Here is a 16,959-nt window from a genome sequence, read left to right as displayed (position 1 = left end):
ATCTCAGATCTTTGTTGAGACATGCAGGCTGTTTGGCAGCCAAGCAGAAACTCAGTTGTGGCTTTCGTGATCTAGTTCTCTGACCAGGGATCCAACCTCATTCCCCTGCACTGGGAGTGGGAAATATTAGCCACTGGACAACCAGGAATGTCCCCAGGGACTGATTTAATGTCTCCATTTCAGGCGCATGACTCTTAGCCTAAACTTGGCAGTCAGAGCCGCCCAGAGCCCGCAGGAACTCTGCAGCCCAGAGTTAAGGCTGAACTGAGCCAGAGAGGGGAGTGGAGAGGGAGGAGCCTTGGTCTTGTTATGATTCAGGCTTGTTTCCCCGAGGCCACTGCCATTTCCCCTGAATAGTCAAGGGCTGACTCGAGACAGGAACCAGGCCAGCCCGACCCAGGTGGCCCTAGTCTTCTAGGCGCCCAGAGCTTGGCTTCCAATTCCTTCTGCTAAGACACAGGAATAGTCCTCGCTCTGCCTGTCTGGGGCTGAGTCAGGGTCTGTGCTGAGGGTGGGACTGAAAAGAGGGGCTGGTGCTTCTGGCCCTGCCTTGACGTCCCTGGTCACAGGATAAGTTTCAAGTCCAGCTGTCCTGGAGCTTCTGCACTCTGAGCGTCATAACCTGCACCATGCCTATGATCCTGGGTTACTGGGACATTCGTGGGGTGAGCAGGGGTCCACAAGGGCTGGGAAGATGGAAGAGGGTGGGGAAATCCCAGGCAGTGGGACTGGTTCAATCAGAAGCTTCCACAGGGCTTGCTGCAGCAGAGCCCCTTCCCTTAGCCCCACCATCTTACCTGGATGTTGGTATGTGTCTGTGGGGGGTGGGGTGGGAGGGGGGTGCCCATGCAGGGTTGGGGGTGGTGGTGAAGGGAGAGGGTTGGGAGTGTGGAAGCAACCTGGAGCAATGAGAGTTTGGCAGTCAAGACCTGACAACTGTCCTCTGTCCTGGCATCTCTCCCAGCTGGCCCATGCCATCCGCCTGCTCCTGGAGTATACAGACTCAAACTATGAGGAGAAGAAGTACACGATGGGGGATGGTAATGGCATCCTTTTCATGTCCTGACTTCTGGCCAAGTCATGCTGATTTGGTGCCAAGCCACTCATATCCTTGTCCCTGTTGTCTCTGTTGCCCTCCACCAGCTGGAGCAGAGGCCTGCCCCTTCCCAAACGCTTTGACGGTGCCGCTGGCCTCCAAGGAAAGACATGAGAGCCCATAGCTAGGCCCTATATCAGTCATGGGCTCTTGTTAGTGTTGCATAACTCTCTGTAAGCCTCACTTAGTTAGGTTCCAAATCCTTATAAGTGTGCTTTCCCCTAAATCTTCATGTGAGATTGGTGGTTCTGAATCCACATCCACCAGTTCAGGGAGTTTTGCCTCTGACTCCTCGGTGGGTTCCCTGGGAAGGAGGGCTGGACTCTGGGGAAATTTGTTTCGCTCTATGTTCTTTTTCACAGCTCCCGACTATGACAGAAGCCAGTGGCTGAATGAAAAATTCAAGTTGGGCCTGGACTTCCCCAGTGTAGGTGCAGGAGCTGGGGTCTGTGGGAAGAGGTGGACAGTGTCTCCATCCATTTCCTTTCCTGGCTTAGAGGTTTCAGAATCTGGTGCCTTCTGCTCTGTCTCTCAGCTTCCTGGTTCTCTCCTCTGCCCTTTTATGATGCTCTGTGTCCTAGCTCATCCCTCCATTTTACAGCACATTATTTAGTGTCTACCATGGGCCAGGCTCTGTGAGTGCCAGGTTTCATCTCTACCCTTGGTCAAGGGAGGGGGTGCAGGGGAGTCTGGTGTTCCAAACACAGACTCCTGTGTGTTGCACAACAAGGGCCCCGTTGTTCTTCCAGTTGCCCTACTTAATTGATGGAGCTCACAAGCTCACCCAGAGCAATGCCATCCTTCGCTACATCGCTCGCAAGCACAACCTGTGTAAGTGGGGCTGGAGAACACATGCCCACTCCCCTGGGCTGGGCTGGAGTGGGACGCTGAGGGTGAGCCTCTGTTGTGTGGCCACAGGTGGGGAGACAGAGGAGGAGAAGATCCGTGTGGACATTTTGGAGAACCAGACTATGGATGTCCGCTTGCACATGGCCAGTATCTGTTACAGCCCTGACTTTGTGAGTCCCCTTTCACTGGGCTGGGTTGCACAGAATTTAAATGCAGGACAGGGTCCCATCTACACTAGTCCTTTTGCCATTTGAACCATTTGGTGCTACTGATTCACCAAGCTTGTCCCTACAGAGTCCCCTGAGTGACTCTCAGAACCCCTAGAATGTAAAAATGCAAACTCTAATTCCCACCAATCTTAGGAAGAGTCCAGCCTCCCCTGGGTGGAAATTCAGTTCCTAGATGATATTTACCTCATTAGCCCAGGTCCTCCTTCCTAGCATCTCAGGGCTCAGGATGTGTGTCTTGTAGGCAGCCCAGGGCCAGACTTTTTTCCTCTCCCTCTTTCCTTTCAGGCTCTCAAATTGTCCCCAACTGTCCAGCAACTGTCCAGCAACTGTCCAGAAACTTCCCAGGCATCCACACCATTCTCGTCACCCACACTGGAATGTAGAACTTCTTTCCTAGTCATTTTAGTGTTGATTGGCCTAAGGTCTGAGGACCGAGCACTGCCAGGTCTCACAGCGCTACTTGTCTGACCCAGGGCAGGTGTCTGGAGCTGAGTGGTGACAGGTTCAGGGACAGTGTGGTTTTGCCCTTTGCTTTCCCATCGCCTCTCACAGATAGGAGGTGGTACCCATAGGAGTTTAGTGAACACAGGTGGGTTGAATTGCAGCCTGGGCACGAACCCAGGTGCAGTCAGGGGACGTTGCTGCTCACCCGCAGCTGGGATCAGACACAACCCTGGGAGGCCTGCACTCTGTCAGTGAGTCTGTGTCTGAGGGTGGTGACAGCTGTTTTTTGTCTCGGAGAAACTGAAGCCTGGTTACTTGAAGGAGATCCCTGAAAAGATGAAGCTCTTCTCAGATTTTCTGGGGAAGAGGCCTTGGTTTGCAGGGGACAAGGTCAGTGGGATGGCTTCAGAGGAGGGAGAACTGCTATTTTTTCTTACTCAGAGTTTGGTGTGCATTCATGCTTTGTCTTTCTGCAGCTCACCTACGTGGATTTCCTGGCTTATGATGTCCTTGACCGGCATCGCGTATTTGAGCCCACATGTCTGGATGAATTTCCAAACTTGAAAGACTTCATTATCCGTTTTGAGGTGATTCCCCTAGTCCTCCTACTGTTTATATCTCTATTCTCTTCCCTCTACTTTCTGATGCTTTCCTAGTTGGAGCTACAATGAGAAATAGCATTTATTGAGAACTTGGTTTATTCCAGGATCTCTGCTCAGCAGCTGACATATATTGTGTCAGATTTAACCTTTATAACATTCCTACATGGTAGAATAATTATCCTCTCCATTTTACTGATAAGGAATTAAGCTGAAAGGGTAAGTAGTTTCTGAAGGTCACAGAACCAGTACAGACTGTGCTGGGCTCCAATCAGAGTGTCTGGCTTCTATGGGTAGCAGTCAGTGGGTCTCTGTTTCTTGTATGAAAATGAAAAAAAGAGTTCAGTTTCTTTTGTTGACTGGGTTCACAGCTCTGGAAAGTGTGGATGAAGCAGAATCTTCAGGAGTTTGCATGCAGCTGGCATTTGTAGAGTTGAGACACAATAGGGTTGATATGAAGCAATAAAAACACAATATTTTCAAAACAATATTTTGAAACAAAAACAAAACAAAAAACAATATTTTCTCCTGCTCTCCAGAAGGCTCTGTGGCTATTGGCTCCCTCTCTGGGGTTGTACTGAGATTTCCAGGAATGTAATTGGTGCTGGGATTTTCTTCCATATGTAGGTGCCTTCTTGGGAAAATTTTACAAGGATGCCTCTTATGATGGACACTTTCCTTCCCTCTAAGTCTTCCTTCTTTCTTCCTTCCACTTACCCAAGATTCCATCTCAGAGATGGGGTAGTATATCATTTTAAGTTACATTCATTGATCTGATCCTCTTCCCTGTATGAGGCACTATGTCAGGCAAAGGGGGATGCAGAAGTCACATAGTCCTCTCACCCAGCCTCTGGGGCTCAGTGCAGCTGGAGAACTATAGGAACCCCGAGCTGTGTGGTGTGCATGAAGCCACCTTGGTTCTAGAGGAGCACAGTCTGACTGCACCTCCCAGCTCATCATTCACCCTCAATCTACCAACTGGAGAGTAACAAAGTCTCTTTATGATGGATCTGGGAATTTGAAGCTCTAGTCCAATATATTATTCAGCCTACAATCTTGTTTTGTATTCCCACTCCCATCATGAAATCTGCTTCCTCAGCCAGTTCTCTTCAGCTCTGGTTTTGGTCCAAGGCTTGTTGCTCTGAGATTTTTGCAAGAACCGGGATGACTGCCCAGCAGGGAGGATGTGGGACAGATGTGGGCTGCAGTTTGTGGCCTGTTGGGGCCTGGGCTGTGGGGTACAGGCAGTCCTAGGTCTTTGGAGTCCTGAGAACTCTCGGGCACTGTTTGTTTTGGGAAGATGGTGCACAGGTGCACCTGAGCATCTCACCACCTGGTTGGCTGCAGCAGGACTGGGGATGAGGGAGGTTGGAGCTCAGTGAGAATGGGCTCAGGTCCCAGGCCAGGCAGTTAGCCTGTGTCCTTTAAGTGGAATAATTAGAGTGTAGCCTGGCCTAGTCTTGCTGCTCCACAACTCCTATCACCTTTCATCCATGTTTTGCTGGATGAGATCTGGTGTCTCTTTCAAGCTGTTTATCTGCTCTCTAAGCCCCTTTATTGTGCTTGGGGTCCACCTGTGGTCAAGCCCTGGGAAGCCAAGAGCTTCCTTCTGACAAAGAGAATTGTTTTGCAAAATGAGAAGAAGTTATTCTGTAGGGAGATGTCCCCTGGGGAGTGGGGGGAGGAGACAATAAAAAACTACAATGTAAGTGCAGTGAGTTTCAGTCTTATTTGGGGGTCTTACTGAGGAATTGTAGCCTATGTGACAGCCTCTCAGAGAGCTCTGAGTAACTGCTATGAAGAGGTAAGGTAGAAGACAGTAGATATATAAATTTTCACCTTGAAAATACATATAGTTGAGAATGAAAAATTTGCCTGCCAAAGGCAGTAAACAAAGGATGTTGCAGCCATCAAGCCATTGCATTATAGTTGTCCCCTGTGGTAGGCCCTGAGGGAATTTAAGATGGAAACCCAATACCCACCACCTAGCCATCATCCACTGCAGCTGCACCCAGCAGTGTACCCAGCAGAGACTCAGGATGGGAAAACACAGGATACTGGCCTCAGATAGCTGAGGTACATATCAAAGTAACGATTTCAGTGAGCCCAGACTTTTGTAGCTTCCTATACCCAGAACAGTGCTAAATTCATTAACTTGAGCTATCTGATTTTCTTTAATTAACAGTAATCTTTTGATATTCCAACTACTTGGTTTTGTTACAAAACTCCTATATATCCTGGCTTCTTCCTTACCTCTTCAAGCCCAGGAAGCAGCCTCTCAGATAGCTGTAAGGGACTGCTCTGAAGTCCTCAAAGAATTAAAGTATAAAACGTAATTCTCAACTTTTAGGTTGTACATTTTTTTTCACGACATCGTCAAATATACATGTTGGTAAAAGATTGCGGCTAATCATCAAAAAACCAACATCTCAAGTTAATGATCTTAATGCTTTTCTATGTGTAGGAAAATGGGTGAATCTCGGGTCTTTGTAATTCTTCATTCAAGATGCAACCCTACTTTCTAGGGGACCCTGTGTCCAAAACACAGAATGTTTCATCCTGGTTTTCTCCATGCTAAACTCCCCTTAAGGCACACAGTCTGTGAGTGATTGCAGTGGGTTGCATCTTAGTACTTTCCTTAACCAGGTAGTGAGTGAGACTCTGTCCTTTTTGTTTACAGCTTCTTTAGGCCACAAATTTGACCAAGGTTTGGGAGGCATTTCATCACCAATTTGTCCCATAGTGCTAGGAAGGCTCATTCCTAGGCCAGACAAGGACTTCATTGATAGGTCATTTCTATGCTATATCTGGACCCTGTTAATATACTAAAACTTCTCCGGATCATCTGTCTTACTAACTAGTCTATTATGACCCAGGATATGTTTCGCTTTGTTACTTCTTCCCATATCTAGAGTGGCACCATTACAATTAATTTTATATAGAGCTGTGTGTGTGCTAAGTCGCTTCAATCGTGTCTGACTGTTTGTGAGCCCATGGATAGCAGCCTGCTAGGCTTCTCTGACCATGGGGATTATCCAGGCAAGAATACTGGAGTGGGCTGTGAAGCCCTCCTCTGGGAGATCTTCCCACCTGAGGGATCAAACCTACATCTCTTATGTCTCCTGCACTGGCAGGCCAGTTCTTTACCACTAGGGCCACCTGAGAAACCAATGTGGAGATATATATGTGATATACAGAGGTTCAGTTCAGTTCAGTCGCTCAGTTGTGTCCCACTCTTTGCGACCCCATGAACTGCAGCACACCAGGCCTCCCTGTCCATCACCAACTCCTGGAGTTTACCCAAACCCATGTCCATTGAGTTGGTGATGCCATACAACCATCTCATCCTCTGTCTTCCCCTTCTCCTCCTGCCCTCAACCTTTTGCAGCATCAGGGCCTTTTCAAATGAGTCAGCTCTTCACATGAGGTGGCCAAAATTCTAGAGTTTCAGCTTCAACATCAGTCCCTCCAATGAATACCCAGGACCAATCTCCTTTAGGATGGACTGGTTGGATCTCCTTGCAGTCCAAGGGACTCTCAACAGTCTTCTCCAACACCACAGTTCAAAAACATCAATTCTTCGGTGCTCAGCTTTCTTTATAATCCAACTCTCACATCCATACATGACTACTAGAAAAACCGTGGCCTTGACTAGAAGGACCTTTGTTGACAAAGTAACGTCTCTGCTTTTCAATATACTGTCTAGGTTGGTCATACCTTTCCTCCCAAGGAGTAAGCGTCTTTTAATTTCATTGCTGCAATCATCATCTGCAGTGATTTTGGAGCCCAGAAAAATAAAGTCAGCCACTGTGTCCACTGTTTCCCCATCTATTTCCCATGAAGTGATGGGACCAGATGCCATAATCTTAGTTGTCTGAATGTTGAACTTTAAGCCAACTTTTTCACTCTCCTCTTTCACTTTCATCAAGAGGCTCTTTAGTTCTTCTTCACTTTCTGCCATAAGGGTGGTGTCATCTGCATATCTGAGGTTATTGATATTTCTCCCAGCAATCTTGATTCCAGCTTGTGCTTCCTCTAGCCCAGCATTTCTCAAGATGTACTCTGCATAGAAGTTAAATAAGCAGAGTGACAATATACAGCCTTGACGTACTCCTTTTCCTGTTTGGAACCAGTCTGTTGTTCCATGTCCAGTTCTAACTGTTGCTTCCTGACCTGCATACAGGTTTCTCAAGAGGCAGGTCAAGTGGTCTGGCATTCCCATCTCTTTCAGAATTTTCCACCGTTTATTGTGATCCACACAGTCAAAGGCTTTGACATAGTCAATAAAGCAGAAATAGATGTTTTTCTGGAACTCTCTTGCTTTTTTGATGATCCATCGGATGTTGGCAATTTGATCTCTGGTTCGTCTGCCTTTTCTAAAACTAGCTTGAACAACTGGAAGTTCACGGTTCACGTATTGCTGAAGCCTGGCTTGGAGAATTTTAAGCATTACTTTACGGAGTGTGTAATTGTGAGACGGAGTGCAATTGTGCCATAGTTTGAGCATTCTTTGGCATTGCCTTTCTTTGGGATTGGAATGAAAACTGACCTTTTCCAGTCCTGTGGCCACTGCTGAGTTTTGCAAATTTGCTGGCATATTGAGTGCAGCACTTTCACAGCATCATCTTTCAGGATTTGAAATAGTTCAACTGGAATCCCATCACCTCCACTAGCTTTTTTCATAGTGATGCTTGCTAAGGCATCATTAATTTTATCAGAGACCTGGCTACACAGAAGGTAATGCAAGAAACAATAACCTTATAAAATAATTAAGGTATAAGTAAGATAGCTAGTAACATTTTTAAGGTCACAGTACAGCAATGAAGGAAACAAAGCATGAATAGTTTGAAAACAACAAACAGAGAACAAATTAAAACAATGAATAATATACCTGGTTGCAGTCTAGATCACAAGAAGCCATCAAGCCCAGAGAGGGGCCGGTGGGAAAGGCCAAATGCTGGAGGAATTAGATAGAAAGAAAAAGATAAATGCTCCATCTTTGTTTGCAAAGGTATACTTTATCAACTTGCTGCAAGTTATAGTAGGCATACAAGGAAATGTTTCCTCATATCTGGAAAACAAAGAGTAAAAGCCAGCAATATTTCAAACAGCCATAAAATTATAAATTCAGTTCATTCAGTGCCATGGAATTAAATCTTGTTGACCCTGACTTTTTTTTGTTAGTAGTTTTATGAAGCCATCAGGTTTTCTATTTACAGTTTTGTAAATTTTTCACTCAATTTAGTGGAATCATTTAACAGTTACCAGAAATGTGTATTTGTAAAAAGGTCCTTTTTATGAATCTTCAAGATCTACATTCTTCTAAAAAGAATCAGAGTAAAACAATAACTGCCCATAAATGTCAAAAGACAAATGATCTGATTACAATATAACTGTCAGCGAAATTTGGTTATTTCTGTGGCATACAAAATTTTAATACAATAACTAGAATTATGACACATAAGATACCAGGACACTTTTAGTAATTTTATATAATAATAATTACCTATATAGTATAATCTAAAAGTGTTCATTACAACTCACTTGACAATGCTTCCCATGTTACTTAACATACTGAAAAGTATAATTAGTATCTCTCTTTGAGTTATTTTAGGGCCCTCTGAAGCATTCCAAACTGAGTTAGATGTCAAAAGAACTTCATTTAGAATTTGACTTGGGGAAGGTTTGTCAAAGATATCAAGATTTTATAGCATTTGATAAAACAGGATCATAGGTCCCAGTAAATACTTATTCACTTAACCAAAGAGACAGTAAAAGATTTTAAAGTTAAAATATGTGAAATTATAATAGATCACTTAAGAGGTAAAGAAACTTTTCACATTGTTACCAAAAGATCAATATTTCAAGAAAACTTTGTCCTCTCAATGGAGAGAAAAATCAGATTCTAGTTTTGCACCACCTGACATTTAATACAGAACTTTATTTACTTAGTTAAACTCATTCTAATCTTAGGGAGACTGGAGCACACATAGAATTCCTTTCTAAAGTTATCTTTTCTTTATCACAGCCTTTTACAACTTTCTATATCCATATTAGTTTATCTCTCGTTTTCTTTCCCATTTAGAAATAACCAGCTTTTTTTTAAAAAAAGGAAAAAAGAGAAATAACCAGCTTTAGCACAAAATCACTTTATTTTCCCTTAACAAAGTACATTTCCATTTTACTTTTAAATTGCAGTATAGTTGATTCAAGTTTTGTACTGTTTCAAGTGTACTGCAAAGTGTTTCAGTTATATATAATTCAGAATATATATATATATATATATATATATATATATATATATATACTTTTTCATATTCTTTTCCATCATAGTTTGTTACAAGATATTAAATAGAGTCCCTGGTAATATACAGTAGGTCCTTGGTGTTTATTTTATATATGGTAGTATGTATCTGTTAGTGGCAAACTCCTAATTTATTCCTCCTTTTTCCCCTTTGGTAAGCATAAATTTATTTTCTATGTCTGTGAGTCTGTTTCAGTTATGTGAATAAGTTCATTTTTATCATAATTTTAGATTCTGTATATAAGTGATATATATGACATTTGTCTTTCTCTGTCTCACTGATTTCACTTAGTATTATTATCTCTAGGTCCATCCATGTTGCTGCAAATGGCATTAGTTCATTTTTTTCTATTCCTGAGTAGTATTCCATTGTGTGTGTATACACATACACACACACACTCCCCACATCTTCTTTATACATCTATATGTTGATGAATACTGAAGTTGGCTCCATGTCTTGGATATTGTAAATCATGCTGCTGTGAAGTGCATGTATCTTTTTGAATTAGAATTTCCTTTGGATCCATGCCCAGGAGTGGGATTGCTGGATCATATGGTAACTCTATTTTTACTTTTTTAAGGAACTTCAATATTGTTCTCTATAGCATCTGCACCATTTCATATTCCCACCCCACTCTAGGAGGGTTCTCTTTTCTCCATCCTCTATATAATTATTTACAATTTCTAGACCTTTTGATGATGGGCATTCTGACTTGTGTGAGGTGATGTATCATTATAGTTTTGATTTGCATTTCTCCAATAATTAGCAATATTGAACATATTTTCATGTTCCTGTTGGTCATCTGTATGTATTCTTTGGAAATGTCTAGGTATTCTGCCCATTTTTTAAAAACCTTTTATTTTATATTGGGCATGGCAGATAGACGGGCAAACAGTGGAAACAGTGGCTGACTTTATTTTTCTGGGCTCCAAAATCACTGCAGATGGTGACTGCAGCCATGAAATTAAAAGACTCTTACTCTTTGGAAGGAAAGTTATGACCAACCTAGACAGCATATTAAAATGCAGAGACACTACTTTGCCAACAAAGGTCCTTCTAGTCAAGGCCATGGTTTTTCTAGTAGTCATGTATGGATGTGAGAGTTGGATTATAAAGAAAGCTGAGCGCCAGAGAATTGATGTTTTTGAACTGTGGTGTTGGAGAAGACTGTTGAGAGTCCCTTGGACTGCAAGGAGATCCAACCAGTCCATCCTCAAGGAGATCAGTCCTGGGTGTTCATTGGTAGGCCTGATGTTGAAGCTGAAACTCCAATACTTTGGCCACCTGATGCAAAGAGCTGACTCATTGGAAAAGACCCTGATGCTGGGAAAGATTGAGAGCAGGAGGAGAAGAGGATGACAGAGGATGAGATGGCTGGATGGTATCACCGACTCGATGGACATGGGTTTGGGTGGACTCCGGGAGTTGGTGATGGACAGGGAGGCCTGTTGTGCTGCAGTTCATGGGGTCACAAAGAGTGGGACACAACTGAGCGACTGAACTGAACTGAACTGATAGCTGATTAACAGTGTCATGATAGTTTCAAGTGAACAGCAAAGGGACTGCTGCTGCTGCTGCTAAGTCACTTCAGTCGTGTCCGACTCTTTGCAACTGCATGCACTGCAGCCTACCAGGCTCCTCCATCCATAGGATTTTCCAGGCAAGAGTACTGGAGTGGGGTGCCATCACCTTCTCCGCCATGTGCTATGCAGTAGATCCTTATTGGTTATGCATTTTAAATATAGAAGTGTGTACATGTCCATCCCAAACTCCCTAACTATTCCGTCCCCCCATCCTTCTCCCTGGCAACCTAAGTTCATTCTCTAAGTCTTTGAGTCTCTTTCTGTTTCATAAGTAAGTTCATTTGTATCATTTCTTTTCAGATTCCACATATAACGGATGTCATACGATATTTCTCCTTCTCTGTCTGACTTACTTCACTCAGTATGACACTCTCTAGGTCCATCCATGTTGCTGCAAATGGTATTATTTCATTCTTTTTAATGGCTGAGTAATATTCCATTGTATGTATGTACCTTGTCTTCTTATTCATCTGTCAACGGACATTTAGTTTGCTTCCATGTCTTGGCTATTGTAGACAGTGCTGCAATGAATATTGGTGTGCATGAATCCCTACAGATCAAGTTTTTCTCTGGATATATGCCCAGGAATGGGATTGCAGGGTCATTTAGTAGATGTATTTTTCCTTTTTAAGATACTTCCATACTGTTCTCCATAATGGCTGTACCAGTTTACATTTCCACCAACAGTATAGGAGGAGTCCCTTTTCTCCACACCCTCTCTAGCATTTATTGTTTGGATTTTTTGATGATAGCCATTCTGACTGGTGTGAGGTGATATCTCATTGTAGTTTTGATTTTCATTTCCTTAATAATTAGTTTTTCATATGCCTCTTGGCCATCTGTACATCTTCTTTGGAGAAATGTCTGTTTAGGTCCTCTGCCCATTTGTTGACTGAGTTGTTTGTTTTGATGTTGTTAAGCATCATGCACTGTTTATAAAATTTGGAGACTAATCATTTGTCAGGTCACATCATTTGCAATTTTTTCTGCCAATCTGTGGGTTGTCTTTTCATTTTGTTTATTGTTTCCTTTGCTGTGCAAAAGTTTTCAAGTTGCTCTCATATGTTTATTGTTTGTTTTTATTTCCATTATTCTTGGAGTCAGATCAAAAAAGATGTTGCTGCAATTTATGTCAGAGTGTTCTGCCTATGTTTTCCTCTAGGAGTTTTATAGTGTCCAGTCTCACATTTAGGTCTTTGGTTCTGTTTTGAGTCTATTTTTGGGTATGGTATTAAAGAATGATCTAACTTCATTTTTTTACATGTAGCTGTCCAGTTTTCCCAGCACCATTTGTTGAAGAGACTGTGTTTCCAACATTGTGTAGTCTTGTCTCCTTTGTCATACGTTAATTGATCGTAGGCGCGTGGGTTTATTTCCGGGTTTTCTATCCTGTTCTGTTGATCTGTTTCAGTACCATACTGTTTTTATGACTGTAGCTTTGTAGTATAGTCTGAAGTCAGGGAACCTGATTTCTCTGGCTCCATTTTTCTTTCTCAAGATTTTTTTGGCTATTTGAGGTCTTTTGTGTCGCCATACAAATTTAAAGATTTTGTTTGTTTTATTTCTATGAAAAATGCCATTGGTAATTTGATAGAGGTTGCATTGAATCTGTAGATTGCCTTGAGTAATATGGTCATTTTGACAATATTGATTTTTTCAATCCAAGAACATGGTATATTTTTCCATCTGTGTCATCTTTGATTTCTTTCATCAGCATCTGATAGCTTTCCGAGTCCATATGTTTTGCCTCTTTAGATAGGTTTATCCCTAGATATTTTTGATATTCTTTTCGATGTGATGGCAAAAAGGGTTGTTTCCTTATTCTCTTTCTGATAGTTTATTGTTAGTGTATAGGAGTGCAAGAGATTTCTGTTTATTAATTTTGTATCCTGCAACTTTACTGACTTCATTGGTGAGCTCTACTAGTTTTCTGATAGCATCTTTAGGATTTTCTATGTATAGCAACAGTGACAGTTTTACTTCTTCCTTTCCAATTTGGATTCCTTTTATTTCTTGTATGATTGCTTGTGGCTAGTACTTTCAAAACTATATTGAGTAAAAGCAGTGAGAGTGGACATCCTTGTCTTGTTCCTGATGTTAGAGAGCATGCTTTCAGCTTTTCACCATTGAGTATTATGCTAGCTGTGGGTTTGTTACACATAGCCTATGTTGAGGTATGTTCCCTCTATGCCCACTTTATGGAGAGTTTTGTTTTTTTTTTAAGAATGAATCTCTTTAAAGATTATTTATTTTTGGCTGTGTTGGGCTTTAATTGCAGCACATGGGCTTTCTCTAGTTGCGAGTGGGGGCTACTCTTTGTTGCAGTACACAGGCTTCTCATTGTGGTGGCTTCTCTTGTTGTGGAGCACAGGCTCTAGGCACATGGGCTTCAGTAGTTGTGGGCTCAGTCATTGCAGCTTGTAGGTTCTAGACTGCTGGCTCAGTAGTTGTGGCACACAGGCTTAGTTGCTCCATGGCACGTGGAATCTTCCCAGACCAGGGATTAAACCTGTGTCTCCTGCACTGGCAAGTGAATTCTTAACCACTAGACTACCAGGGAATCTTTTTTCTTTTATTATTATTATTATTATTTTTTACCATAAATGGAATTTGAATTTCATCAGTAGCTTTTTCTACATCTATTGAGGTGATCATATGGTTTTTATTCTTAATTTGTTGATACAGTGTTTCAATTGATTGATTTATGGGTACTGAAAAATCCTTGTATCTCTGGATAATCTCACTTATTCATGGTGTATGATCCTTTTAATGTATTATTGGATTAGCTTGCTAGTATTTTGCTGAGAATTTTTACATATCTGTTCATCAGTTATATACTTACACTTTTTTGTGTGATGTCTTTGTTTGGTTTTGGGATGGGGGTGATAATGGCCTCATAGAGTTCAGTAGTTCCTCTGAAATTTTCAGGAATAGTTTCAGAAGGATAGGTGTTAAGTCTTCTCTAAATGTTTAGTAGAATTTACCTGTGAAGTCATCTGATCCTGGGTGTTTGTTGGGAGTTTTGTATTTATAGATTCAGTTTTAGTACCCGTAATTGGTGTGTTCATAGTTTATCTTTCTTCCTCATTCAGTTTGGGAGATTGTACCTTTCTAAGAATTTATTCATTTCTTCAGGTTGTCCATTTTATTGGTATATAGTTGTCATATTTTTATTCTTTATAATTCCTCCTTTGCCGAAAAAGTTTTTTCCTTATTTTAATAGTTTTAATTACATATATTAATTAGAATTCTTAACCTTTAATACCTTAGTTTCTAGTGAAAACTAAGAAATAACCAAGATGGGCACAATAAAGGACAGAAGTGGTACAGACCTAACAGAAGCAGAAGATATTAAGAAGAGGTGGCAAGAATACACAGAAGACCTATATATAAAAGATCTTCATGACCTAGATAACCATCATGGTGTGATCACTCACCTAGAGCCAGACATCCTGGAATGCAAAGTCAAGTGGGCCTTAGGAAGCATCACTACAAACAAAGCTAGTGGAGGTGATGGAATTCCAGCTGAGCTATTTCAAGTCATAAGAGATGATGCTGTGAAAGTGCTGCACTCAATATGCCAGCAAATTTGCAAAACTCAGCAGTGGCCACAGGACTGGGAAAGGTCAGTTTTCATTCTAATCCCAAAGAAAGGTAATGCCAAAGAATGTTCAAACCACCGCATAATTGCACTCATCTCACCCACCCCTGGAGAAAGGAATGGCAACCCACTCCAGTATTCTTGCCTGGAAGATTCCACGGACAGAGGAACCTCATGGGCCACAGTCCATGGGATCGCAAAGAGTCAGACACAACTGAGTAACTAACACACACACACACACACACACACACACACACACACACATGCTAGCAAAGTAATGCTCAAAATTCTCCAAGTGAGGCTTCATCGGTACATAAACTGAGAACTTCCAAATATTGAAGCTAGATTTAGAAAAGGCAGAGGAACCAGAGATCAAACTGCCAACATCCACTGGATCATAGAAAAAGCAAGAGAGTTCCAGAAAAACATCTACTTCTGCTTTATTGACAATGCCAAAGCCTTTGTGTGGATACCTGAATGGTCTAGTGGTTTCCCCTACTTTCTTCAATTTAAGTCTTAATTTTGCAATAAGGAGTTCATGATCTGAGCCACAGTCAGCTTCCAGTCTTGTTTTTACTGACTGTATAGAGCTTCTTCATCTTTGGCTGCAAAGAATATAATCAATCTGATTTTGGTGTTGACCATGTGGTGATGTCCATGTATAGAGTTGTCCCTTGTGTTGTTGGAAGAGGGTGTTTGCTATAACCAGTGTGGTCTCTTGGTAAAACACTGTTAGCCTTTGCCCTGCTTCATTTTGTACTCCAAAGCCAAACTTGCCTGTTACTCCAGGTATCTCTTGACTTCCTACTTTTGCATTCTGTTCCCTATGATGAAAAGGACATCTTTTCTTGGTATTAGTTCTAGAAGGTCTTGTAAGTCATCATAGAACCGTTCAGCTTCTTTGGCATTAGCAGTTGGGGCATAGACTTGGATTACTGTGTTACTGAATGGTTTGCCTTGGAAATGAACAGAGATCATTCTGTTGTTTTTGAGACTGCATCCAAGTACTGCATTTCAGACTCTTTTGTTGACTATGATGGCTACCCATTTCTTCTAAGGGATTCTTGCCCATGGTAGTAGATATAATGGTCATCTGAATTAAATTTGCCCATTCCAGTCCATTTTAGTTCACTGATTCCTAAAATGTCGATCGATGCTCACTCTTGCCATCTCCTGTTTGACCACTTCCAATTTACCTTGATTCATGGACCTAACATTCTAGGTTTGTATGCAATATTGTTCTTTATAGCATCAGCCTTTACTTCCATCACCAGTCACATCCACAACAGGGCGTTGTTTTCTCTTTGGCTCCATCTCTTCATGCTTTCTGGAGTCATTTCTCCACTCTTCTCCAGGAGCATATAGGGCACCTACCGACCAGGGGAGTTCATCTTTCAGTGTCATACCGTTTTGCCTTTTCATACCACCTCAGAGGGTGTGAGTAGGTCTCTGCTCCACTACACAGTGTGGGATGCCCTTGGGCTTAAACCTTCAGGCCCTGAGGCCACAAGACAAAGTCAGGGCTTCTATCCAGAGCCCTTGAATTCTGTTTTCTCAGAATTAGACAAGGCTGTGGTCAATGTGGTCCATTTGGTTATTTTTCTGTGATCATGGTTTTCATTCTCTCTGCCCTCTGATGAATAGGGATAAGAGGCTTATGGAAGCTTCCTGATGGGAAAGACTGACTGTTGGGGAAACCGGGCCTTGTTCTGATGGGCGGGCCCATGCTCAGTAAATCTTTAATCTGATTTTCTGTTGATGGCCGGGGCTGTGTTCCCTCCCTGTTGTTTGGCCTCAGGCCAAACTGTCCACCCAGGCCTCCACTGGAGACTCCTGGACACTCACAGGCAAGTCTGACTCAGTCTCTTTTGGGGACACTGCTCCTTTCTCCTGACTCCTGGTGTGCACAAGGTTTTGTCTGTGCCCTCCAAGAGGAAGCCTCTGTAATGTTTCAGTATTTTATTTTGCTTGGGAGTGATCTAGCTATTTAATAAATTTTCATCATTTAACTTAATGTAGTAAAGCTCCAAAGTTTCAAGTTATCAAAGATCTGGAGAAACTGTTTTTAAGTAGACATACCATAAAACATAATTATTCCTAAAGAGTTCACTTTAAAGCTCTTACCCCACTTATATCTTTTTACTTCACTTGTTATTTAGATTACCCATGAAAGTTTCATGAGAAATTAGACCAAGTCAGCCATCCTCACAAGCTGGTTTTCTTACTGATGAAATTTTTAAAAGAGATTATAT

At 42.0% G+C, this 16,959-nt stretch overlaps 1 protein-coding gene across 6 annotated transcripts in view; it reads left to right on the top strand.

The window, feature by feature from the left end:
- Positions 1-351: 351 nt before the first annotated feature.
- LOC145505340 (glutathione S-transferase Mu 1-like) overlaps positions 352-16,959 on the top strand; it is a 28,861-nt gene continuing 12,253 nt past the window's right edge. For 2 of the 6 annotated variants that reach the window (XM_081487059.1, XM_081487058.1), the window contains exons 1-6: positions 352-665; positions 965-1,040; positions 1,459-1,523; positions 1,846-1,927; positions 2,015-2,115; positions 3,096-3,206. In XM_081487059.1, coding sequence (XP_081343185.1) covers positions 630-665; positions 965-1,040; positions 1,459-1,523; positions 1,846-1,927; positions 2,015-2,115; positions 3,096-3,206 — 471 coding nt within the window. In that variant the 5' untranslated portion in view covers positions 352-629. Of the gene's footprint in view, positions 666-964; positions 1,041-1,458; positions 1,524-1,845; positions 1,928-2,014; positions 2,116-2,460; positions 3,010-3,095; positions 3,207-16,959 lie in introns of all 6 variants that reach the window. The other 4 variants (XR_014052948.1, XM_081487056.1, XM_081487057.1 and 1 more) reach the window with 4 other exon arrangements.

This window comes from Giraffa tippelskirchi, chromosome 5, assembly GCF_054371585.1.
Source record: "Giraffa tippelskirchi isolate mGirTip1 chromosome 5, T2T-mGirTip1v1.2.pri, whole genome shotgun sequence".
Taxonomy (NCBI): Eukaryota; Metazoa; Chordata; class Mammalia; order Artiodactyla; family Giraffidae; genus Giraffa; species Giraffa tippelskirchi.
The sequence above is the reverse complement of the archived record's forward strand: the minus strand, read 5'-3'. Positions and strand labels throughout refer to the sequence as shown.